Below are 24,794 nucleotides of genomic sequence, written 5' to 3'. Positions count from 1 at the left end.
TTGGTGTTTCTGTTTTTGTTTAAGATGGTGGCTAATACTTAGAAAAAGTTTAGTTTTGACCTAAACATTTCAAAATGTCAGACCAAACTTTAGTTGGTTTTTGAGAAGCATCAACACCACTCCAGATACCAGTCTTTTGGTAGTATGCAACAATTGGCTCAGTTTGTTTGTGGTAGGTGACCAATCTCTTTTTCAAGGCATCTTCGTTGTCATCGGATCTTTGAACTAATGGTTCACCAGTGACATCATCTGTCATATCTTTCTTTGGTGGGTTGAAAAGTTTATGGTAAGATCTACCAGAAGCTGGGTGAACCAATCTACCGGTGATTCTAGCAACCAATAATTCATCATCGATCTTCAATTCAACAGCTTTTTCCAATGGAGTCTTTCTGCTTTCCAACATAGAGTCCAATTTTTCAGCTTGAGGAATAGTTCTTGGGAACCCATCCAAAATGAAACCTTTGGAACATTCTTGGTTGTTTTCCAATTCTGATTTGATCATGTTGACCATAATTTCATCAGACACTAAACCACCTTGGTCCATGATTTTCTTTGCTTCAACACCTAAAGCGGTTTTAGCAGCAACTTGTGCTCTTAACATATCACCAGTGGCTAAATGACAAGCACAGAATTTTTCCTTCAAATTTGGGGCTTGAGTACCTTTCCCGGCACCTGGAGGACCGATCAAAACCATACGAACTGATTTTGGAACATCAGGAATAATACCAGCTTTTTTTTCCAATTCTTGGATTCTTTCTTGTAATTTGGTAACGGTGTTTTTTAAATCTTCAATTGACATGGTGAGAATAGAATTCGTTAGTTTACGATATTGCTATGTTGAAACAAGGTAAAATGATTTCAAAAAAAAAAAAAAATAAAGAATCAAAACCAATGTGTGAAATTTTAATTTGTTTTTTTGTTCTATTTGATTAAGAACCGAAATGCTGTGAAAAATCCCGAGTTTGAGAGGAAAAAAAAAAAATTTTTCTGTTGTATAAAATGTATGAGGTGTTGTTGGGTCAAGTGATGTGCGGAGGTAAGTTAGTGGTGGTGGTAGTAGTGGAGGTGGTGGTGTGTGCAACAAACATATCTTGAGAAAATAGTGCGGGTTGGAGGAAAAAAAGAAAATTTAATTAAAATCAATCGTTCCTATTGGTTCATGAAGAACATAATTCCAAAGGAGTTAAGAAAACATATTATTATGAGACCTACCCCAGAAAAATTACCGGAGTTTTGAATTGTCAATATATACAAGTTACTCTCAATTTCAATTTCTTGTTGAAACAGGTTAAAGAAATAGGATTTGTAGAAATAAGAACTTTCTTGTATGTTCTAACATGTTCAAGCGTGTTGCAACACCGAGGAAGTTGGATTCTGTATCATTTAAAACTGGTAATCGTTTTGGTTTGTTAATCTTATTACACCTTAACCTATAACACAAAATTTCAGTTCGTCTTAAGATGCCATGAAGTCTTTTCAAAACTCTTTGTTAATACAGACGGTTCCATTAATGATCATGACTGTCTTGTCATGTTCTTCCACAGAAACGAAATTGTATACGCAATATAAAATATGTGTTGTTTTCATTTTGTTAGGTGATCGGGCGGGTTGCCTAATCGAGCAATAGAATGTATGGAGAATTATTTCTCCGAAAGTTATTTCGTTTTTTTGAGCCCTGAAATTTTTCCAGAGTATAAAAGGTTGGCCATAGCGTGCCTTTTCTGTTAAAGATAGAGCTTCCACTAGTTCCTCAATTAACAAATATCAAATGACAGAAATTGTCACTATTAACACAAGCGTCCTTTTATTCGATCTTGACGGTACATTGGTCGATTCCACTGCTGCTGTTGAAAAGACTTGGGAAAACCAAGTGAATCAACACAATCAAGAGTTTCCAGACAAATTTATTGATTTACCTACATTGTTGAATGTCTCCCATGGATCACGTACTGTTGAAACATTTGCTGCTTATTTCCCGGAATTAAAAACTGACAGAGATTCTGTGTATGCATGGGAAATGGGTATTGTGCAAAATTATGGACATTTGGGTAAAGCAATCAATGGTTCAGTACAAACTTTAATCACATTGAATGAAAAAAATAATCCATGGGCTATTGTTACATCAGCCAACCCTAAATTAGCTGGGTTTTGGTTGGACAAGTTGTTTCATGGTGTCAAGAAACCCGATGTTTTTATAACTGCAAGTGATGTAAGTAAAGGCAAACCAGACCCTGAAGGATATTGTACAGCATTTGAAAGATTGAAAAAAGTTTATAATTTGAATGGGTCTGCTAAGGGAGTTGTATTTGAGGATGCACCTGCTGGTATTAAGGCTGGTGTTAATGGTGGTTTCACAGTTGTGGGCATAGCTAGCACTTTTCCAAAAGAAGTCTTGTTACAAGCCGGCGCCACTTATGTTGTTGAAGATTTTACCAAAGTTAAAATCGACCAATCAGGGGAAGCAGTTAAACTAGTTTTAGAAACTCTTTAGAGTATAGCAATAGATAAATTTGTGCTTCGTAATTCGTTACAACATTTTGTTGTGCTTCCAATGTTTGATCAATTGGTAATAAGCTTGATTTTGCAAGCACGCGCGCTCCCGCGGTGAAGATGATGATGAATGGGTGTGTGAGATGAGGTAGACAAAATTTATTTTAGAAAAAAAAGGAAAATTGAAAATCCTACACCACTTTCACTTCTCATCAAACACTAGATACTTACTTCTACCAACTATGTCAACATCAGCATCATCTTCATATTTAGATGATGAAACAACTTGGGACTCGTTTAATTTAGATCCACGTTTATTACAGGCTATTGATCAATTGGGGTTTTCTAATCCCACGTTGATTCAAAGTAGTGCTATCCCATTAGCATTAGAAGAAAAAAGAGATATTATTGCTAAAGCCTCTACCGGTTCAGGTAAAACTGCCGCCTATTGTATTCCAATAGTGAATAATTTGTTAACCGATGACTCATCTCAAGGCATAAAGAGTATCATATTAGTACCAACTAGAGAGTTGTCTAATCAGGTTTTCCAATTTGTTGAAAAATTATTGACATTTAGTACTAACAAGATTAACGTCTTGAACTTGTCCTCCAGTTATAGTGACCAAGTTTTAAATTCGTTGTTAGTTAATAAACCAGAAATAATTATTTCCACGCCAGCAAAATTGATTCAAATTCTAGAGAAAAATGAAAAGAATATTGACTTGAGTACAGTGAAAAACTTGACTATTGATGAAGTTGATTTGGTGTTATCGTTTGGATATTTGGATGATTTGAAGAAATTGGAGAGTTATTTACCAGTGAAAAAGAATTTGCAAACATTTTTAATGTCAGCTACTGTGAATGATGATTTAGATGATTTGAAGCAAAGATACTGTACTAAACCAGCTATATTGAAATTAAATGAAGACTCAGCCAATCAAAATAATTTGGTTCAATATTATGCCAAAACAACAGAATTTGATAAGTTCTTATTAGCATATGTGATTTTCAAATTGAATTTGATTAAAGGTAAAACCATTGCCTTTGTAAATAACATTGATAGAGGATACAGATTGAAATTGTTTTTGGAACAATTTGGAATTAGATGCTGCATTTTGAATAGTGAGTTGCCCATAAATTCGAGACTACACATTGTTGAGGAGTTTAATAAAAATGTTTACCACTTGCTTATAGCAACAGATGAGACGAACGAGTTAAATGAAGAGCAAGATGATGATGAAGATGGTGATGAAGATACTAAGGATAAAGGCAACGCTGAGACTAAACCGAAAAAATCGAAAAAGTCAAAATTCAAACAAGACAAAGAATATGGTGTTTCCCGTGGTGTGGATTTCAGAAACGTCGCTTGTGTGTTGAATTTTGATTTACCAACCTCTTCAAAGGCATATATTCATAGAATTGGAAGAACGGCAAGAGCTGGAAAAGCTGGTATGGCACTTTCATTTGTGTTGCCGTTGTCTGAATTTGGTAAGCATAAAACAGCATCTTTAGCAAGTGCAAAGAAAGATGAAAAGGTCTTGGGCCGTATAGTCAAACAACAATCCAAAAACGGATTTGAAATCAAACCTTACCAATTTGATATGAAACAAGTTGAAGGGTTCCGTTATCGTGCTGACGATGCATTCAGAGCTGTAACCCAAACTGCTGTGAGAGAGGCCAGAGTTAAAGAATTGAAAAATGAGTTGATCAATTCGGAAAAGTTGAAGAGATTCTTTGAAGAAAACCCGCAAGATTTGGCAAGTTTGAGACATGATAAAGAGTTGCACCCAGCTAGAATCCAATCCCAATTGAAAAATGTTCCGCAATATCTTTTACCTGAAAGTGCTCGACAGGATGTAAAAAATATTGGATTTGTCCCTTTCCATAAAAACAAGATACATAAGCATAGAAAGGGTAAGGGTAAAGGTAGGAAAAAAGTTGATCCACTAAAATCATTTAGAAAGTAGAATATATTTATTATAGATATATGTACAAACTTCGATTTCCCTCTTTTTTCTTTGTTCAATCAAGTTTTTAATAGTCGAAACTTCGGTTCTTATATCTATGTATTCTCAATGCGTTTTCATTAACTAAAGTCTATGCTATTTTACTTAAAATAAGATTCCAAAATAAATTTGCCAAACAGTTGCATGGAAACATCAATGTTTCCGGAATGAATATAAACAGAACGATCGAAAAAAATGGCCAAAAGCAATAACTATATTTTAAAGACTTGAAAAATGCTATTCTTGTTGCTGATGAAAATACTTCACCTTGGTCCCATAAGGCATTCAAAATATTGAAAATTAATTGAAACATTGGAGTCCCACAAGATTGGTCTAAAAGAATTCTATAAAACAAATTGTCGACCCTTGTAACCAATATACTAATCCATGCACTAGTGAAATATCCGTTTATAAACCCCCACACCATGAATTTAAAAATCTTATTCAAGTTGAACTTCCTTTTCGAATATTGGTTCATTGATTGTGCCAATGCCCCTGAAAAACACCCTAACATTGCTGGAGCTAGCATGGGATGGATTAGTCCAATTCTGTCATAATAATAATATACAAAACACGAAATTGTACTTTCTATAATTAATGCAAATAAAAGCTTCTTTACTATCGTTAATGAAGTTGGGTGAAGGTGATAATTCTTAGAGTCAACCGCCATGGATTTTTCAAGGTCAGCATCGACTTTCTCCTTGGCAAACGGGAGACTCATGTGGAATGAAATATAAAAAAAAAGAAGTATGTGTTGCAGCGACGGACTAAAGAATTGTTAAGATAAACTCGATAAGATTTTCCAGTTTCCAATCTTCCTTTCCTTTTTTTTCGTTTGTGTGTGCGGTGATCTTGGCGGAAGATTCGATGATTTTGTATTTTTTTTTACGTGTTTGGTTTTGGTTTTGGTTTTAGTTTTGGTTTTGGTTTTGGTTTTGGTTTTGTTTGTTTGTTGGAAGAGTAAAAAAAAATGCTCACATAATTAGTTACCGCACACACAGAAGAAAAAAAAATAAACAGTAGAGTTCTGAGGTGTCAAGTTTGCACGATAACTCCACCAAGGTTGTTATATATAGCGGAAAGAAAGAAAATTTAAAATGTAACATAAGCTGATGAGTGATACAGTGATCTAGCTTTGTGTTCGGCTTTTTTTTTATAAACAAAAGTAACAATCGAAGCAAACACTACTGGAAATGGACTCCATAAAGAACTGAATCTTGTAAAGGTGAACAGGGTTTTTTTATTGTGGGTGATAGATGAAAAAGAATTAGAGATTAACTCTTTATCTTGCTTTTGCTTCAGAAAACGGTAGAACTACCTCATCAGATACCGGTAATAATCTTAATTGTTGTTTTTCTATTGTTGAAGGTTCAGAGAAACTGAACCATTTGATGCTTTTTATCTATTGTGAATCGTGTATGTTTTTTTTTAGAACTTTTCAGATGTGTAGCGACACCTCGGTACGGCTTCGATGCGAATATCCGGGTGCTAATCTTAGGTGGTGCTCATCCAAAAAGACCTCAAAAAAAAAAAAAGGACCAGTCCTTGACGTGATTAGTAATCTACTAAACTCTTTTTTTTGTTATTGATCATTTCTATATCAATGTTAGAATAAAACTCAAGTGGTTCGCCTTTTTTTGTTCTTTTTATTTGGCCAAACATCATCCAAGATGGAAGAAATAGAAAAAGAAAAGAATAAAGATTTGCTCGAAGATTTCACAACTACAGATAATAGAGATGTTCTAGAACCAGAGTTACTCGAAAAGACAAGTGACCCTTACTTAGTAATATTTGATGGAAGTGATGATAAAGAAGATGCGTCTAGGTTGTCAAGAATACATAAATGGACGATAGTTGGAATAATATCTATTGGATCTGTGTGTGTTACATGTATCTCATCGTCGGTGGCCCTTGCTACCCCACAGATTATGGAGCATCTCCACGTGAGTCATGAAGTTGCAATTTTGAACATTTCCTTTTTCATATTAGGATTAGGAACAGGTGGTTGTTTTTTATCCCCAATCAGTGAATTTCATGGGAGAAGAATAGTCTATATTGGAGGTTTAACAACCATGATAGCGTTTGAATTCCTAACAGCTTTTACAAGTAACATTGGAGCTATGGTTTTTGGACGGTTTATGTCGGGCTTTTGTGGACTGAGCTATATGAGTGTGGCCAGTGGCTCCTTTGCCGATCTATTTAAAGCTAGGAAAAAGGAAGGCAAAGATGCTAATAAGGAATTGAGTCTTGCTTTGATTCTTTATTCTGTTGCCCCTTTTCTTGGGCCATCTTTGGGTAGTTTGATATCTGGTTTCATCAATACCTACTTGTATTATCGTTGGACGTTTTACGTATTTATAATTTGGTCCGGTGTTTTGCTACTTGCGGTTGTATTGTTTGTTCCTGAAACATACGAACCAGTGAATCTACAAAGAAAGGCTAAACGATTGAGGAAAACTACAGGCGATAATAGATACTATGCAGCAGCAGATAAGCAGACTACGAGTTTGTATGAGAGTGTTCTTACTTCATCAAAAAGACCCATATTGCTATTACTCAGAGACAATATGACCGCTTTGCTAAACTTGTATACTGGCTTCACATTGGCTGTAGTATATTTGTTCTTTGTTGCGTTTCCATATATATTCAGCACGGTTTATCATTTCACTATAAGTGAGCAAGGAATGTCGTTCCTTGGTTTGGTTGTGGGGATGGTATCCACCTGTTTGATATCGCCATACTTTATTGACAAAGGATACGTTGCTTTACTTCGAAAAAACAATGGTGTTGCTAAACCTGAATTTAGATTTATACCTTTGATGGTTGGTGCTTTTGTAGTACCAATTGGGTTGTTTATTATTGCCTGGACATCGTATTCGCATATCCATTGGATTGCGCCTATTATTGGATCTGCAGTTTATGGATCAGGAACAATTCTTGTTTTTAATTCAATATTTGCCTACACAGTGGAAGCTTATCGACTATATGCTGCTTCTGCTATGGCTACAAACAGTTTAACTCGTTCAGTATTGTCGTGCATTTTCCCCTTATTTGGCCTACAGATGTACAAGGGATTGGGTATTCAGTGGGCGACAACTTTACTTGCTTTATTTGCTTGTCTTATGATTCCTATACCATTTCTATTTTTTAAATATGGAGAATATCTTAGAAGTAGAAGCCCTTATGCTTGGAGTGTTGATTAGAATATAAATTTTGCAGTTAAAAAAAGAAAAAGAAAGACAATAAAATGTCTCGTGTTTCTAGAATGTCGTGGAAATTGTATTGATATTTATTTTTCTCACCCATTATCTCTTCCTTACTTAAACAACAGAATTCCCGACTTTTTTTTTTTTTCCTGATTTTTCACTTTTAAACTTCATAGTATTAACGGTACTATTTGAGTAGTAACTTTCAACAAACAAAACATGGTAGTTCACAACCCTAACAATTGGTATGTTTGAAATTTGAAATAAGAAGAATAGCTGTGGAGTTTTGAGTTATTGTTGTTTGAGGATACTAACAGATGATTAATAGGCATTGGATTGACAAAAACTGTTTGCCCTGGTCCAAAGACTATTTGAAGGAGAATATAATAGACACTACATACGAAGATGACCTGTTCAGATTTGTAGTCACTGCTGTTGATTCTGTCAGTGGTGATTGTGATGTGACTCAAAGAAAGGGGAAGGTGTTATGCATATACGATATGAGATTACAATTTCTGTTATCTGGAGCTATCAAAAAGGGCAATGAGAAGGAGGAAGAAGAAACAATATCAGCAACAATTGTTATACCAGAATTTGTTCATGATCAAGATAAAGACGAATACGTTTTTGAGATAGAATCTGCTTCTCAAAAATCAGAAATTAGAAAGTACTTTGTACCAATCTTAAAGGAGAAATTGATGAAATTTCAACCTGATTTACTTGAAGCACATGCAAAAGATGTTCAACACGCAACTGATTAATAGAATTTACACTAAATACATATGTGTATATACATACCTTGTGGATAGTTACTTAAATTACATAACAAGTCATTAACCATCAAATCCTTCTGGAACACCTTGTGCATGTCGAGCAGTCCCATCTCTGCATCCAAGGTAAAGCTCGACATTGCCAGTATCATTCGACTCGTTTGTAAGACTCAACCATGGAATTTGACCTTGTTCGATGGATTTGAGTATTTTGTATGCTTCAACTGAACTATACGGAATACCAGTTGAAGGATCAAAGTATTTCACTTCTGTACCTGATATCATACAGATTTTTTTATTGCCATTAGGTAGATATAATCCAGTTGGTGCTTCGGTTTTTAGCACTATATTTGCTGACTCGGTTTCCTCCTTATCTTCCACAATTTCTACCAAATCTTGCTTAACTCCTAATTTGGGCAATTTTTTTAACTCATCAAACATTGGGTCGTCTTCAGTTATATTGGAAGCAGGGTCAAACAAGCTTTGTTTTTGATCTTTCACCACAGCATAAGGATTTTCTGGTTTCCCAATTTTAAGTATTGTCTTGACATCTTTGAATCTTCTTGAGGCAGGCAAAAGTGACTGCTTTCCAAATAGAATTCTTTTGATGTTCAGTGGGTCGAGTCTCAATTCCTTTTTGTCTTCATCAAACTCGATCATGTAGATCAAGTTTCTCGATACACGCTGTACTGGACCTTCGAATATTTCCTCTTCTTGTTGATGACTAGTCTCGACAGTTGGTGTGGGCTCCTTGGAACTCTCTCCTATTTCGTCGGCAAATTTCACCCTCTTGATGGTTTCTGTACTTTTGGTTTCATCCAATGGAGTGTCAGTCGTGAGGTTTTGCACATCTGGTTTGTTGTTGTCTACAGGCGTTTCCTCAATTTTGTTAGTTTGTTCATTTTCTTCCTTTTTAACCTCGCTAGGATTATCATTAGTAAGCCCATTTTCCTCTGTTTGGCTTGTATTTTCCAGTTCTTCATTAAATTCAGTATCTGAAATTTTCTCTTGTTTTGTGCTTTCTGTTTCATCTGATGGTGCAACTTCAGAAATCAGAGTATTTGTTTTATCGCTCGACTCGTCTTTGTTATCTGTTTCATCCGCCTTAATCTCCTGTGTACTATCTTCAACCTTAATCGGTTCACATTCAATATTGTTATGATTATCCGCATTAATGTTAGTTGACGGGACCAATTGTATATTTTCTTCATCATTGTCATTTTTCTTCGAGTCCCCACTTTCTATAAGCTCGTGAAGTTTCTCGTTCATTGACTCGAGTTTTTTAATTTCATTTTGCTGTTCTTGTGCTTTCTTTTCTGCCAATAGTTTCCTTTGATACGGTGAGTCGTAATCTATTGTAAAGGGCATTCTGGTAGGAAAATCCATCATCTCCGCTAACTGATTCTTTTTCTTTTTTCCTAGTTTCTTCTTTATTTTCATATACTGTTCGTACTGGCGTCTTGCATCATTCACTTCTTCAATTGGCTTTACAAATGTCTCACTGCTAACTAGCCTTATAACATTATGTAATTTGATTCGTTTCAGTAACAACAACTGTCGCTGTCTTTCCTTCTTCACTATTTCTTGCTCTCTAAATCTGTGAAGTGATTCCACATTTGCTTTCTCGGTTTCTACTGCTTCTGCAAGACGTTCTTCCTGAGTTAGCTCAACCTGTTGCTTTCTTTCGACGTGTACATATTTTGCCCTCCTAGCTTCGCTTTCTTTTAGTTTATCTACTAAAGCCTGTTTACTTTCAACAGCTGCAGCTCGAGACGACGATCTTCTATTTGCCAATAGTAATGAGTCTGCTGTGACTAACGGTGTTCGTTTTTGTTTCTTCTTTAGGGTTGCTGATTTAACCAGTGGCTGTTTGATGGTGGGAATTAAACTCTGTTTCTTCAATCTTTTCTTTTTGAGTTTCTCCTGTTTTAGTAATTCTTTTTCACCTTCACTTTCATCTGAATCAGTAGCAGATAGCTCTGAATCTGATAGTATTTCATCTGCATTTATATTGGAGGTGTCGTTTTCTTCTTCTTCTTCTTCTTCGCCATCGCTTGAAGTATGTTTCCGTTTCCTCGTTGTATTTTCATTTTCATTTTCCGTTCCACTTTCTTCATCAATTCCTTCTAAGTTGGCATTATCAACTTCTTCATCGATAAACTCCTCATCTTCTCCATCTTCTTGAAACAATAAATTAACGTTTTCATCATCTTCTGTTAAAAATTGGGTTGTTGCTGCTAGCTCATTTGATTGTTCTTCTAACGCAATTAACTGTTTCAATCTTAACCCCGCATTGGACCGCCTAGATCTTGTGGCTATTAAACTTTCAAAAACTTCTTCTTCCTCTGAATCACTCATTTCTTATGATGGATGCAGATCGAATGTTGATAAATAGGTATAAAGTAAGATTGATTTGAATACAATAGTCGGAACAGTACGTTCTATTATCTTTTTTTTTCGGTTTTCAGTTTTGTCTTGCGCAACTTATAAAATCAAATTTTCAAAATTATGATGGTGTTTCTTGTTTCATTTATTAGTGTAGAGATGAAAAGTATGCATTGTGCACCTTTGTTTAGGCAATTGGTGTTTTCCCGATCCCTTCATTATTCTAAAACTATTTTCCATAATGGTAGAGGGTTGACTTCAACTTCAGAGTCAGAAATGTCACATTTCAACGCCTTAGCCTCCAGTTGGTGGGATGTCAATGGACCACAGAGAATTTTGCATAAAATGAACTTATTGAGAATGGATTTTATTCATGACACAATCCGACAAAACTTGAAACTCAATGAAAATACTGACGACGAGGTTTATATACCACCTTTTAGTGTGGATTTGTTGCCTCAGGGAATTAAAAATAAAATTGATGAGGACCAAGAAATGAGGAGAGACGAGATCTTGAATGATTCCAGTTTAACTGTTTTGGACGTTGGATGCGGGGGTGGGATATTATCTGAATCCATGGCTCGTTTGAGTTTTGTTCTGAGTGTGAAAGGTATTGACTTGTCAGCAGATGTGTTGGAGGCAGCTAAATTGCATAAACAAAAGGACCCCATGTTAAAAGACAAATTATCATACACATTGAACGCCATTGAAGATATTCCTGAAACCGAAAGGTTTGATATTGTTACTATGTTTGAGGTTTTGGAACATGTGGATTACCCTTCTAGAGTCTTGCTTGAGGGATTGAAAAGATTAGAGAGTGGAGGATGGTTGTTTCTCTCTACAATCAATAGAGATTTTGTGAGCTGGTTCACAACTATATTTATGGGTGAACATGTTTTGAGAATTGTTCCTGTTGGAACTCATACTTTAGAAAAATATATCAACCAATCTGAAATTAAGGATTGGTTGCAAGAGGATTCAAATAGAAAATCAGAGTTTAGAGTAGCTGACACAAAGGGATGTGTATATTTGCCAGCTTACGGTTGGAAGTTTACCTCTTGTCCAGATGTTGGTAATTATTTTATGGCTATACAACGTGTCAAGTAAATGTTGACGTCCCTTTTGGTTTCTTGTATTTAATGATAATATAAACTAGTTTGCGATTTTTTGAGCTTCTTCTGGTTGTTCGTCAATAAATGTAGGCAATTTATCTGCTGCTGTAGGTTCTGTATCATTTAAGTAACTAGGTGCACCTATCCCACTCTCTGCCATTTCATTTTCAAAATCAATTTCTTCGCCAAGAGCTTCTAACTCAGCATCCAACTCCAGCTCACTGATGTCATCGGGTACATCATAGCTCGTCAGAAGTGCCTCCTGTAGTTCATTTGATTTATCAATCAAATCCAACATTTCATCTTGAAGATCTTCCAATTCATCGATATTAATTTTTCCATAAGTTTGTTTCAACAGTTTATTGGCTGTTTTCATTGCATTTATTGTGACCATGGTATTTTGTAAGTTATCTGTTGTCATGGAAGCTTGTGTCATATTCCAAGATTGATTCTCTAACTGATCCTTTTGAGCTTCTATCTGCTTCCTCTGTCTTAGTAACTTGATTGCTTTTTGTTTTAGTGCCGACTTCCCGGGTCCGTCTCTCATTCTGCTTATCTTTTGTTGGTATGTGGATAATTCCGAGTTGATTTTGCTTAATTTAACATCCAAAGACCCCACTCTTTCATCAATTCCCTTGATTGCATCATTCAAAGATGGTTTGGGCGCAGTGCTTTTCGTTCCGAATAATCTGTTCATCTCCTTGTCTAGATTTGGTTTTGCCTTCTAAAACCTCCAAAGAGAAAAAAAAATGTGTTCTCCATTATTTATCTCACCAAGAATTCGTACTATTTTTCTTTTTCTTTTTTTTTCGTAGCTTGTAGTTCCAGATTATCATGAATATTTAAATTACACTCAATGCCAGAGGTTGCAGAAGTACGTTTGACGCTTAAGGTACAGACTTTAACACTGAATTATTTTCTTGACGACTAACTCGGTTTAGGTTTCACATGTGTGTGCGTTGTTAAAACGAAACATTTTGGGCTTTCGAATCACGAAAGTGAATTTGTTACATGATCCATTGCTATTCCCTGTGCTTAAAAATACGAATGATGCTGAAAAAGAATTGAATAAGATGAGAAAAGTCTTAACAAATGCAGTTGTTACTTCAGTGGGTCGTCATGGCAAGTATTTTTGGATTAGACTAAACAACCACAATACAACTAACGTCTTGCTTATGCATTTCGGAATGACTGGAATGATCAAGTTACGAAATGTTCACTCGCATTTAGCATTTATGGAAAATGGCGGTGATAAAAAGGCTTTGGAGAAGCTAGAGAGGTTTAGATATAAAGACAGTAGAATTAAACCAGACGTCGAAGTCAAGCAAGAGTGGCCCCCAAGGTTTACAAAGTTTAATATGGAATTGGAAAACAATGACAAAAAACTAGAGTTTGCATTTTCCGATCCAAGAAGATTAGCCAGGGTTCGACTACTCTCTGGTTTGGAAGTAAGCACTGACGAGAGTTTGTTGAAATTGAGTCCTTTGAATGCCCTAGGTCCCGATTACAGTAAGCCTGAAGTACCGCCAAAAGAACTGGAACCCTTTGTATTTGGAGATCCTGATTCAGATAACCATGGTCGTGCCAGATTGTCTATTGATGAGTTTAGTGCTCTTATCTTGTCGAAAAAGAAACCAATAAAGAGTCTCCTTTTGGATCAGACCTACTTTGCTGGGGTTGGAAATTGGGTGGCTGATGAAGTTTTATTTCAAGCTCACATTCATCCAAATGAAATACTTTCAAGTAAAATCTCTAAAGATTTGGAGTATGTGCATCCTGTTATACAGCAGTTGTATGATTCATTAATCTATGTGTGTGAGGAAGCTGTTCGAGTTGAAGGTGATGTGGCAAAGTTTCCGGACGACTGGTTAATGTTGCATCGATGGGGAAAAGGTAGAAAAGAAAAAAGAAAAACACCAAATGGGTATATTTTAGACCACATTACAGTTGGGGGGAGAACAAGTTGTTATTGTCCAGAGTTACAGAGGCTAATAAAAGTAGAGACAGCAACAACAACTAAACGAAGAAAAGTCAAAAGATAGAATCTATTCCTATACGATAACTAGATGTTTAGAGAAATATAAAGTACTCCTTCTTGATATCAAACACTCAATTTATCAATACTACGTCTATATTTGAACCTTTTCTATCTACTCTGTAGTATGACTCGTTCAGAATGACATTTTTCAAACGAGGATATCCATCACTAAGCAAAGCTCGGATTTCAGCAATATCTTGATCCCTTGCAACTGCATCTACGCTGTACACTCTTTCAAAATCATTCAACCCATATATTCTTTTTCTGACATTTAATCGCTTGTTGGACCAGCACAATCTTGCTATTGACTCTGATTGGTTCTTGAGAATTTCTGCTACAATTTTAGCCAGAAAGGTATCATATCTGCCCATTACAATAACATGAAATGATTCAAGACTGTTGGGATCTAAAGAGTTTAGTGCTCTATCAAATCTGAAGTTCTGAGACATTATGGATAGATGTTTTAGTGATACTAGTTGTGACATGAATTGCTGCATTTCAACTTCAGTTGGTTTTGTTTCAAAACTAAGTTCAAGGGACTCGATTTTATTTAATTTGAATATTTTTGCTATTGGAATAACTGATGGGGCTTTTTCTTCAAACCCTAAAGATAAATTTTTGATCTCAATCGGTTCAAAGTTGTGATAAAGAAGTAAATTTTCCAAGTGTATGCGTTGTAACTTCAAAGATCTTAGAATCAACCTTGGAGAAAGCTTTCGAAACACAGTTACACCACTGCAATCTATTGAAAGATTAGCTGATGTTGAAGCTTCCTTCAATAGAAAATCATTAACGTCCAATATTGAAAAGCCATTGGCAGATAACTTACCTTTAGAATTTGTCAAGCTGCTTCCTTCTTTATGTTCAAAAGTGGCAACTACATTGCTTTTTGACAAAAGTTCTAAATTCTTATATGATACAACATCGCTGAAGAATTCAACCTTTTTAACGTTATGTATCTTGTCTGAACTTAGTAATTTTCTGAATTGCGTCTCGGTAATTATGGTATGTTTTAGGTAGAACAAAGTATTGAATTCTCTTCTTATCAAGATTCTTGGACCCCCATTGTTAACGTAAATCACTCTTTGCAAACTTACTCGTGCCAAATTATTCATTCTCTTGTTCACAAATAAAAGATTTATTTTGTCGAGCTGGTTCAATAGACTCATTATTTCAATAAACAATTCATCTGGAAGCGATAATAGCTTACTACTGTTGTTGACAATAGTGTTATGTGCCGGCTCGGAGTTTTCTCTGGAGCGTCTGACAATTAGATATAACAAAATAAGTATCAATACAATAGAATCCAACTCAAACATTTTGAATAAAAGTGTTATATCGAAGACTGGTTTGACCAATAAAGTGGGGAGTGCTACTAATGAAGCAAATATGGTTCCTACCACAGCGAAAAGTGGCAGCAATAAAGTGAGCAAAAGCGTTATATCAAATAAAGGCTTGAATAACAAAGTTGGAACAACAAGCATTGCTCCAAGTACAGTTCCCACCAATGCCACAATGGGCAGCAACACCGTAAGAAGGATTATACCTCCCATAATACAATGGTTTGAATTAAAAAATAGCTAGCCAGATTTAATACTGTCAGCAAATTAGAAAGTATTTCAAGTTGTTAGCAAATGGAACTTGGCAATTTGTAAAAAGAAATGATTCTGCACTTGACTGCGAAATTTACAAACAAAACATTCAAAAAAATATAACAAGCAATTGTTATATTTGAGTTGTTTCTGGACGAGATGAGAGTCGAACTCATGACCTTTTGCTTGCAAGGCAAACGCGCTACCAACTACGCCACACGCCCAGTTTGTTGACTTGTAATTTTCTATGTTAGTGGTCCTTTTTTAGTGTAACTAAACCATGCCTGCTTCATGAAAAGTTCTATGAAATTGCACCAAATATTTATTAATCCACTGCAAGCTGTTTTTTGACTATCAATAATTAATTTAGGTACTGTTTAGAGGTATTTTACCAACTTTGGAACTTAATCTTTTTCATTCTATATTTGTCAAAATTCACTGTCAAATTTTTTTTGACAATTATATTTTGGGTCAAAGGCCAGACTAGATCAAGGTTAATACTGCACCACGCTATTTTTTTATTTCACAATATTGACAAATACACAATCAATACCCAGTTAAGACAAATTTTTATGCTGGTGTATGAGACAGCCAGAACTTGAAAGCCTTGATACCGAAAGTGCTATATGGTTATCGCAGAATCTGGGAGAAATACTATGGTAGTGCAAATGAACGAATTCTAGAACAGAAAAAATTGATAAATCTCTTGTAAGCAACTTAGATACTGCGGTGGTTTATCTTTGCCAAGGAATGTCAGTACCACTCACCAAAGAAAAGAAAAAGAGATCAAGAGGAGGTTGTGTTAGTTGTAAAAAGCTTAAAATAAAGGTATGTCTAATTTATAAACCGAGTCCAACATAATGGATTTGTTTACTAACACTTTTGAAGTGTAACGAACAAAAGCCTATTTGTGAATACTGTCGATATACCAAAAGAACATGTATTTATCCCATCTTGGCACCCATAAAAGGCTACAGAAGAAAGACAAGCAGATCACCACAAGAGAGTAAAGACGAGAAAACATCAACACCTCATTCATCCACAACTGCAATCTCTCCAATATCATCATCGTCAACTTCTGATAAACTCAACAATTTATATGTTTCAAACAACGAGGTACCAGACATAAATCCCTACCATTACGATAAATTATCGCGTGACTTGGTATTGACCAATTCAACCAGTATGCTAGGTATAACTAGATTTGAATTGCGTCTACTACAGTTTTTTGATCAAGAGTGTATCAATTTTTTTTCATTCGGGGTAAACAAGAACATACACAACACTTGGAAGTACAAAGTGCCCTATCTCTTTTTAGAAAGTGAGTTGGTGAGGAAAAGTATGTTTGCATTATCAGCAATGGGCTTGCTGACAACGTTGGATTTGGACGAACTACAAAGTATTGACGCAGATGAGGATGAAAAGTCGTTAGTCAACATTTACAATACCAACGTGGACGAATTGGACAATATTTTTGAAAATACTACAAAATATTTTATGGACACAATAAGCAAGACCAAACACATGATAGGTTCAATAGAAGATGATTCTAATATTGCCAGTTTTGACGATCCAAAATCTGCTAAGGAATTACTTGTGTCAAGCATTCTAGTATTCTCGTATTTGGGAGTGCATCCACATAGATTGCTGCCATTGATTGATTTTACACAGGAACGAGGAGACCTAATTCAGATAAGTAAGGGCATTCGATACACTATAATGAGTTGTGCTCCCACTATTTTGAAATCTGATATGAGCCCTCTTTTGTTCTTCCATGGAATTGAAAAAATGCAAACGCCAACATTTGAGAAATGCCAATATCCCATAATTCAAGATTTGAAAAATGATATTGACGAATTTGGTTCTGGCGAAGGGAGTTCAGAGATTTCAGAAGAACTATCAATACTCAAAGATGTAGTAGCAAGATTAATGATGTGCATAAATGGATGTAAATTTTTCAAATTCCCCATACCACTATTTCGTTTCTTGATGTTATTTGATGATCATTTTCGAGATTTGTTATACAACAAGCATAGACTCGCTTTACGAATTTTATATGTCTATTCCGCTTTGTGTTCAATATGTCGATTTCAATTTTTTGATGAACGTAATGTATGGAAAGATTATATGACTTGGTACAGGGGTTATGCTGCTGAAAATTTTGATGGCTACAAAAATGAAACGGATGAATATTTGTATTTTTTGGCAGCAATTGAGCATTTTCACTGGGACGATTTTACGAACTTTGATAAGTTTAATCCTAAAGCAGAATTTGAAAAGGTTATACAGAGTGGTAAATACAGAAAACAACTGCTACTTGTTGGTCAGAACCTGAACTGCTGAACTAGCTGGTGGTTTAACCTCAAGGCTCGCCAACAAATCAACCAAGTCGTAAGCTGCCGAAAAAAAAAAGAGGAATTGTGTCTATTTCGTAGTTAACAAGAGGATGTACATGAGTTATAGAATACTTTGAATAAAGAGGACCTCCAGAATAGATGGTAGAAACATTCAAACTGTTTTAGCAACTTTGCATACAGACACATGGTTTTTTTGAAGAGAGAACTAATTCAGTCTTTTCAAACATTCTTCTTCCTTCTGTTGAATTCTTTGGCTCTCTTTTTGTTCTACAACATTCTAGGACTATAGATACTGCAAGGATTCAAAGACATTTGTAATTGAGTATATATACTGTATCTGATAGTTGACCTTTTTTTTCAATTTAAAATGTTTTGGCTTGTCAATTACACATTATAAAGCCACAATAAAAATGCCTGTCAAATAGACATAACACATAAATCATATTTTTGACTATATGAAACAATTTAGAATACAGTCTTCTACAATAAGTAACAGAATTCGGCACAAAACAACAAACTACTTACAATTTCTTCGGCATATATTATAAATCAAAAATGATGCCAATACAGATAACAGGTTTCCTTTTCCAGTTCAGTTGACATTACACCAACATCATTTGCAGGTAATGAGATACTTGAATGACAATGGAATATTGCAAGACAAAGCACCGTTGCCGCAGTTCCGAGAATTTCCGGAACAATCGCTTATTTTATCCGCGTTATTTCTACACAAGGCTGACATCAAGGTTTTAACTTATCGTACCATATCCAGGAAAAATTTTCTAAATTGGGTGCGAGAAACCTCCGGGTTTAACAGATCGAAAAAGTTCCAATCGCCAGAGATGAATCCGATTTCGCAGCAGAGTCTGTAATGATTTCTATTGTGACAGATGCACAGAAGAGAAAAAAAAAGCAGGAAAGAAAATGCTAAAGATAAACATCACGATTATGTTTATTATACTCTGATCAATACTTTTACAAAATAACTATACAAACTTAAAATACAGATGGATGACAACCTATACTTAACTACTTATGAAGCAGCATTGGCGGTTGTAGCCACAGCCATGAAAAAGGCTCGTTTACGAATAGACGTGCTAGTCATCAACTCATTTATGGGAGGAATGCTATTTACAACGGGAGGAATGCTCTATGATTTGATACGGGCAGGTTTTTCTGGAATAAATGAAACCAATCCAGGTGTCATAAGTTTGCTTCAGGGGATATGCTACCCTATTGGGTTATTCTACGTCGTTATTCTAGGGGTGGATTTGTTCAATTCAAATATTCTATTTTTCAGCACTGCCTTATGCCGAGGGGCAGTTTCCTTTCTAGACTTATTTATTAGTTGGTTTGTTAGTTGGTGGTTTAATCTTGTTGGAAATATCTTTGTCTGCTATATATTTTGCTACTATTCGGATGTTGTACGAACTCAGCTAATGGTAGTCGGATCTGTTGAGGTCGCAGTTCAGAAAGCTGAATCTACTTTTGTCGAGACACTCTTAAAGGCTACAGCAGGAAATTTCTATGTGTGCTTGGCAATATTTCTTCAGTTAATGGCAAAGCCTTTACATGTTAAGTTTTTAATGATGTTGTTACCCGTTTTCACATTCGTAGCCATGGGATTTACTCACCTGGTGGCCGACATGTTTTTAGTGACAATGGGATTGATAAATGGTGCACCAATATCAGTAGGAAAAGCCGCGTGGAAAGTTTTCTTGCCCGGAGCGATAGGGAACATTATTGGAGGGTCATTTTTTGGAGTTGTTATAACTTGGTATTTGCATATTTATGTCGTGGAAAGAGACAGAGCTGCTTTGAACTTGCCACAATATGAGTTAAGAGACGAGCAACCCGAATTGAATCAAGATTCAAGAGTTGTACGGAAAAAGAGCCCCAGAATGGAGGATGAAGTGGTTCACACCAACAAATTTGACGATAGCGAAGAGTCAGAGGAAATTCAAGCACCCGAAGATTTTTACCCCACTCCAGTTTATGACGAAACGAGTATTCAACTGTATAGATTGACACACAGAAAGACCAGAGACAGTATTTCGTCTTTGCGATCAACACGGAGATCTCCTAAAAATGTGTTTCCAGTGTATGGTATGGGGGCACCTTTAAAGCGAGAAAGAACAATAGCAGGAGAGGTATCAACTCCAGCTGAACCCATGGACGAAAAATTAGAAGAAGAGGCTGAATATATCGGAACAAGGTTAAGGAAAGCAATCTCCAACAGATCGAAAGTGCTGGATTTGGAAGCAAACAAATCACCTTCAAACCATGGATCCCGTCAGCCAACACCGAGATCTTCGTTTAGCCGCAGATCAAGTAATGTAGGCATCATCAAATCAAGCGAGGGACCGGATCCCACAGATTCAAATATTGATCTAGCAGATATAAGAGAGTAAGATGTACGGAAACTTTCCGTTGCAAGAGACAACTATTTGATTCATGCATATAGTCTACCCAGTGTTCGAAGCAAATTTGAACATTGTTGTAGATTTTTTATTTTATAGACCATAGACTAAATTCGATAATTATTAATATTATTTTCTTGATTGTATTTATTTACAAAGTATGTAGGATTACATGCTCAGAATCCTATTATAACAATACAGAAACATAATTAGCACAATTGAAATATCTATAATGTGATAGAAAAATTACTGTCATGGTAGGTTCAGAATAATGACTTTTAGTTACTCCGTGCTCTTGCAATGAGTTCTTTCCAATTCCCAGTTTCAGCTCCTTTCCACTCTGCATCACCAAACGACGGTTGATGTTGCACCATTTCCCATTGTTTCAACTGTTGTCGCAAAATAGATTCCTTTACAGGATGATTGGAATCAAGGTTGGCATTATAAATCACATAGTAATGCAAGTATCTGGCTTCCATTTCATTCCTACTACCTGTTGTGGGTAGTTTCAAATCACTCAACTTGGCTTTAATTTTTTGAGTACTCAAGCTGCTGAAATCGAGTTTAGGTAATGGCTTGCCCTTGTGAACTGTACTTTGCGCCACTGGGGATGGAGATGAGACGTTTGCTTTCAACAATGTAGTTGTCGGAGTTGCTGTTGGAGTTGTTGACGCCTTACTTGTAGGTGGCGAAGGCGTTTTGGTATCTATTGTTGGTTTGAAAAAGGAGGTGATTTGCTTCGGTCGTTTGGCTTTTGGGGATAAAATGTCTGTAGGCGTCCTCTTCGTGCTCTTTCCACTTAGACAGTCGTCAATATGCTTTCCCTGTAGTACATCTAATTCCATTCTCTCAAAACAAATAGGACATTTTACTAGGCTATCAGAACCATTCTCTTCATCATCAGATAGCAACAGAATAACTTCAGTAGTCTGCTCGTTTACTTGTTCCCCATGTTGAGCTTGCCCTTTTTCTTCACCTAGTTCATCTGCATTCAGTTGATCTTTAACGCGCACAGTTTCGTCAACATCGTTGTTTACATTTCTATTACCATTCAGCGCTGACTCATTGGCTGATTTCTCACGATCTACCTCTTGCTTCGATTCCACCTTTTCAATCTCCAATAATCGTAATAAATGAGGCCTAAGGGAGGCATAACTAATGACGATCTCTTCTAACAATGGATCACGTTTTAGACCACTTTCAAAAACCTCTGTTTTACAAAGCGGACATCTATTATCTCGAAGTAAAAATTCTCGTATACATTGTGAACAGTACGTGTGATCACATTGTGTCCTCACGGGTGCATTCAATAGATCTTTGCATATATAGCACCTCTTTAAAATATCTAGCTCTGCTAATGCAGGCAATTTTGTGGTTTTAAAATCCGACGGATCGGTAATATCTTTGAGGTTCATATAGTATACTGAAATAGTGTTTTCAACTGGGATAAATATTCAAAAGAATAGACTCTTTCTATATTCTCAGTAATGTTTTTTTTTTCCAGGCGCGTTCCAATGCTTGATGGAATGAGGCATCAATAAGCTTGAATTGACAGATGGTAGCGACAGCGCTATAAGAATTCGAACTGATAAAAATTGCTATAACTCTCCATAGTATATCATGTTTTTGGATTCAGCTTAATAGTACAAAATATGTTTGACCACACAAAAAATACAAGAGACAATGATATCTACATTATTTATGATAAAATATTCTAAAGCTTTATGAATTATGCATTCTAACTATACAACTTTTTACAATTCATCTTTTTTGATAGTTCTAGTAACCTTTTTGGTAATTGTTCTTTTTACTCTTGCTTTCTTGGTACTTGCCGATGTGATTGATGAAGGAGCGGTATCGGATTCAGCAGTTGAGCTTTGAACAGACAAAGACTCAGTGACATTGGGTTCAACAGAATGAGATTCTGCTGATGATACTTCTATAGACGGAGTTTCAACAGATAAAGATTCCAGACTAATAGATTCAACAGCGGGAATTTCAGCGGATGATGGTTCAGTAGATGAAGTTTCAGTAAGTGGAGTTTCAGTAGAAGGGGTTTCAGTAGAAGGGGTTTCAACAGATGAAGTTTCGACAGATGGATTTTCAACAGAAGAGGACTCGACCCTAGCTGATTCAACAGTTGAAACATCAGGGGATGGAGACTCAGAAGATGGATCAGTAGATGGAGACTCGCTAGATGAAACCTCAGTAGATGAAACATCAACAGACATAGACTCAGCAGTTGGTGATTCAGTGGATGGAGATTCGACAGATATGGATTCAACAGGCAACGATTCAACCGATGGAGATTCAATATATGAAGCTCGAACAGATGAAGATTCTAAGACGGAAGATTCAGTAGATGATGACTCCACATTCGCAGGTTCTGAAGAAAATGATTCAACAGATGATATCTCACTCAGGGAAGATTCAACAACAGGTGGTTCCACAGATTGCGATTCTATGATCGTAGTTCCTTCAAGTGACGATTCTTCCTCAACAGATTCAATAACAGATGATTGAACAACTTGAGACTCAGTAGTTGATTCCAGGAATTCTAATTCGAAAGAAGATGATTCTTCGATAATAGGAGGCTGTACGGGTGAAGATTCAACAATTGGAGTTTCTTCCACTGAAGATTCAACAACAGGTGATTCCACCAAAGATTCAACAGAAGAGGATGTTTCTGTCGAAGACACAACATCTGATTCAATAAAAGTTGATGGAACATGTGATTCTTCAATAGATGATGACTTTTCAGTATGTGCTTCTCTGACCTCGGATGGAATAATGGAGGTTTCAACAGAAGAGTTCTCCACAACCGTGGTCTCCTCAACGACAACCTCAATAACGGTGGTTTCCACATCTGCAGATTCAACCTCGGAGGAATCAATAATTGGATCTTGATGATCGACAGACTGCAAAAATGTAGACTCAGTGGTTGGAATTTCAGCGCTTGGTGTATTATCCAAAATTTTAGATTCGACGCTTGAAACTGTAGTGGATTTAGTATCCAAGAATTGGGAAACAATAGATGAGTACTTTTCAGCCACAATCGAAACTGGAACAGCAAAATCAAAAAATTTGTAATCGATCAATGACGATTGACCAGTCAATTGAGTAGCAAAGTCAGGGAATACAGCAGCAAGAATAGCAACAATACCAAAAACTAAAGCAAGTAACACCAGCAAAAACCAACCAGAGCCACCTGATCTGCCTATCGAGGAAATTTTAGAAACAACTAAAGTCCCACTTGCCAGGACACTAGCTACTTTGTCTCCGGAAGGAGAAAAGCTCACACTTGTAATTGCCCAAGAATGTAAGTTTTTGAAAGCTTTTAACACTTTTAAGTTTGACAAATTAATCAATGTTAATGCCAAGTCATTGGTAGCCACAGCTACTTTGGTGGGAGAAACATCCATCGACACAATCACGCCTTTTTTAGAGATCACTTGTGTTTGGATGATTTTCTTATTTGGAATATTTAGTCTCAACAAGACCGCACCCTTTTTACCAACAAATGTTGCCGCAAGTAATAATTCATCGCTATTGATATATCTAACTTTGGACAACACGTAGCCCTTTAATTGTTTATCCAAATTTGGTATAGAAACGGACGACAACTCAACATTACTGGTGTTATTTGTTGCAACAACATTAATCGAATTTGATGTAATATAACACAATGAATTCCCATCATGTGGACTCAACACAAAATCTTTTATTTCGATACTTTTGTCAGGTATAAATTTATAATTCAACTCCAAAGTTTCCGGATTGAAAATATAAATTGAAGATGGAACGATTGATGTCATAAAACAACCCACATTGTTGTTTTGTGCCAATCTCACAATCTTTGGGTAGTCGTCTGCGTCTCCATTAATCTCTGCTTCGAATTGGGCAGCATCTACAAATCGCAAATGCTCTTCATTGGTATATTCATACTTTCTGATATTATTGTTGATATTCATGGACTTGATCAATTGTGAACTCTGGTTGCAACCAAGTACCACATTAAACTTGTTTTCGCCAACTAATTTGGCGGTGTCTATACATTGTGGCGAATCTTCATTTGAAGGCAACGTGATTTCTCTAAACCGTTGCAATTTTCTATTGGGATCTTTCACCTTGAAGCTGGATTTGATTGCGGTGATCTTATTAGGAATCCCATTGTTACCTTCTCCTCCACCACCAGCTACAAGAATAGTCTTGTTGTTGAGGAATTTGATTCCCATGATGGGATATCCAACATCAATACTAGCAGAGTCTTTGGGTGCCATTTGAATAACAAGTTATATGAAATACAGTCAATTAAAAAATAATTTCGTGTTGATAATCTGTCGTTGTTATTATTTGATGAAAGATGACAATTGACGTTTTATATTTCTATTTTTATTTGGCACATATATTTTATTATT

The 24,794-nt window shown here is 36.0% G+C and overlaps 15 protein-coding genes and 1 non-coding gene across 16 annotated transcripts; 8 read left to right on the top strand and 8 right to left on the bottom strand. All coding sequences in view use genetic code 12, as the record gives it.

The window, feature by feature from the left end:
* Positions 1-49: 49 nt before the first annotated feature.
* Positions 50-799, bottom strand: ADK1 (adenylate kinase; the record flags this gene model as incomplete). Its single annotated transcript, XM_711608.2, has 1 exon — positions 50-799. The coding sequence occupies one exon, from the start codon at positions 797-799 to the stop codon at positions 50-52; it is 750 nt and encodes a 249-aa protein (XP_716701.2).
* Positions 800-1,768: 969 nt separating this feature from the next.
* On the top strand, positions 1,769-2,491 carry DOG1 (2-deoxyglucose-6-phosphatase; the record flags this gene model as incomplete). The annotated part of the gene is made up of 1 exon (XM_711609.2): positions 1,769-2,491. The coding sequence occupies one exon, from the start codon at positions 1,769-1,771 to the stop codon at positions 2,489-2,491; it is 723 nt and encodes a 240-aa protein (XP_716702.2).
* A 241-nt stretch (positions 2,492-2,732) lies between these two features.
* CAALFM_C601890CA (ATP-dependent DNA/RNA helicase) lies at positions 2,733-4,457 on the top strand (the record flags this gene model as incomplete). The annotated part of the gene is made up of 1 exon (XM_711610.2): positions 2,733-4,457. The coding sequence occupies one exon, from the start codon at positions 2,733-2,735 to the stop codon at positions 4,455-4,457; it is 1,725 nt and encodes a 574-aa protein (XP_716703.2).
* Positions 4,458-4,587: 130 nt separating this feature from the next.
* CAALFM_C601880WA (uncharacterized protein) lies at positions 4,588-5,217 on the bottom strand (the record flags this gene model as incomplete). The annotated part of the gene is made up of 1 exon (XM_711611.1): positions 4,588-5,217. One exon carries the CDS (start codon positions 5,215-5,217, stop codon positions 4,588-4,590), a length of 630 nt encoding a protein of 209 aa, XP_716704.1.
* Positions 5,218-6,166: 949 nt separating this feature from the next.
* CAALFM_C601870CA (uncharacterized protein) lies at positions 6,167-7,699 on the top strand (the record flags this gene model as incomplete). Its single annotated transcript, XM_711612.1, has 1 exon — positions 6,167-7,699. One exon carries the CDS (start codon positions 6,167-6,169, stop codon positions 7,697-7,699), a length of 1,533 nt encoding a protein of 510 aa, XP_716705.1.
* Positions 7,700-7,921: 222 nt separating this feature from the next.
* Positions 7,922-8,463, top strand: HCH1 (Hch1p; the record flags this gene model as incomplete). The annotated part of the gene is made up of 2 exons (XM_019475459.1): positions 7,922-7,947; positions 8,031-8,463. 2 exons carry the CDS (start codon positions 7,922-7,924, stop codon positions 8,461-8,463), a joined length of 459 nt encoding a protein of 152 aa, XP_019331004.1.
* A 72-nt stretch (positions 8,464-8,535) lies between these two features.
* Positions 8,536-10,830, bottom strand: CAALFM_C601850WA (uncharacterized protein; the record flags this gene model as incomplete). Its single annotated transcript, XM_711616.2, has 1 exon — positions 8,536-10,830. One exon carries the CDS (start codon positions 10,828-10,830, stop codon positions 8,536-8,538), a length of 2,295 nt encoding a protein of 764 aa, XP_716709.2.
* A 150-nt stretch (positions 10,831-10,980) lies between these two features.
* On the top strand, positions 10,981-11,964 carry COQ3 (hexaprenyldihydroxybenzoate methyltransferase; the record flags this gene model as incomplete). Its single annotated transcript, XM_711617.1, has 1 exon — positions 10,981-11,964. The coding sequence occupies one exon, from the start codon at positions 10,981-10,983 to the stop codon at positions 11,962-11,964; it is 984 nt and encodes a 327-aa protein (XP_716710.1).
* A 45-nt stretch (positions 11,965-12,009) lies between these two features.
* On the bottom strand, positions 12,010-12,666 carry CTA1 (Cta1p; the record flags this gene model as incomplete). The annotated part of the gene is made up of 1 exon (XM_711618.2): positions 12,010-12,666. The coding sequence occupies one exon, from the start codon at positions 12,664-12,666 to the stop codon at positions 12,010-12,012; it is 657 nt and encodes a 218-aa protein (XP_716711.1).
* A 159-nt stretch (positions 12,667-12,825) lies between these two features.
* FPG1 (Fpg1p) lies at positions 12,826-14,011 on the top strand (the record flags this gene model as incomplete). Its single annotated transcript, XM_019475458.1, has 2 exons — positions 12,826-12,843; positions 12,911-14,011. 2 exons carry the CDS (start codon positions 12,826-12,828, stop codon positions 14,009-14,011), a joined length of 1,119 nt encoding a protein of 372 aa, XP_019331003.1.
* A 67-nt stretch (positions 14,012-14,078) lies between these two features.
* Positions 14,079-15,560, bottom strand: CAALFM_C601810WA (uncharacterized protein; the record flags this gene model as incomplete). The annotated part of the gene is made up of 1 exon (XM_711621.2): positions 14,079-15,560. One exon carries the CDS (start codon positions 15,558-15,560, stop codon positions 14,079-14,081), a length of 1,482 nt encoding a protein of 493 aa, XP_716714.2.
* A 190-nt stretch (positions 15,561-15,750) lies between these two features.
* On the bottom strand, positions 15,751-15,823 carry tA(UGC)1. Its single transcript has one exon. It is a non-coding gene; the product is annotated as a tRNA-Ala (tRNA).
* A 526-nt stretch (positions 15,824-16,349) lies between these two features.
* On the top strand, positions 16,350-17,942 carry ZCF18 (Zcf18p; the record flags this gene model as incomplete). The annotated part of the gene is made up of 2 exons (XM_019475457.1): positions 16,350-16,427; positions 16,488-17,942. 2 exons carry the CDS (start codon positions 16,350-16,352, stop codon positions 17,940-17,942), a joined length of 1,533 nt encoding a protein of 510 aa, XP_019331002.1.
* A 1,021-nt stretch (positions 17,943-18,963) lies between these two features.
* On the top strand, positions 18,964-20,367 carry CAALFM_C601780CA (uncharacterized protein; the record flags this gene model as incomplete). Its single annotated transcript, XM_711623.2, has 1 exon — positions 18,964-20,367. The coding sequence occupies one exon, from the start codon at positions 18,964-18,966 to the stop codon at positions 20,365-20,367; it is 1,404 nt and encodes a 467-aa protein (XP_716716.1).
* Positions 20,368-20,654: 287 nt separating this feature from the next.
* RAD18 (E3 ubiquitin-protein ligase) lies at positions 20,655-21,791 on the bottom strand (the record flags this gene model as incomplete). Its single annotated transcript, XM_711624.2, has 1 exon — positions 20,655-21,791. The coding sequence occupies one exon, from the start codon at positions 21,789-21,791 to the stop codon at positions 20,655-20,657; it is 1,137 nt and encodes a 378-aa protein (XP_716717.2).
* A 339-nt stretch (positions 21,792-22,130) lies between these two features.
* SEC12 (Sec12p) lies at positions 22,131-24,656 on the bottom strand (the record flags this gene model as incomplete). Its single annotated transcript, XM_711626.2, has 1 exon — positions 22,131-24,656. The coding sequence occupies one exon, from the start codon at positions 24,654-24,656 to the stop codon at positions 22,131-22,133; it is 2,526 nt and encodes an 841-aa protein (XP_716719.2).
* Positions 24,657-24,794: the final 138 nt, after the last annotated feature.

The sequence above is a fragment of the Candida albicans genome, chromosome 6, assembly GCF_000182965.3.
Source record: "Candida albicans SC5314 chromosome 6, complete sequence".
NCBI lineage: Eukaryota > Fungi > Ascomycota > Pichiomycetes > Serinales > Debaryomycetaceae > Candida > Candida albicans.
The sequence above is the reverse complement of the archived record's forward strand: the minus strand, read 5'-3'. Positions and strand labels throughout refer to the sequence as shown.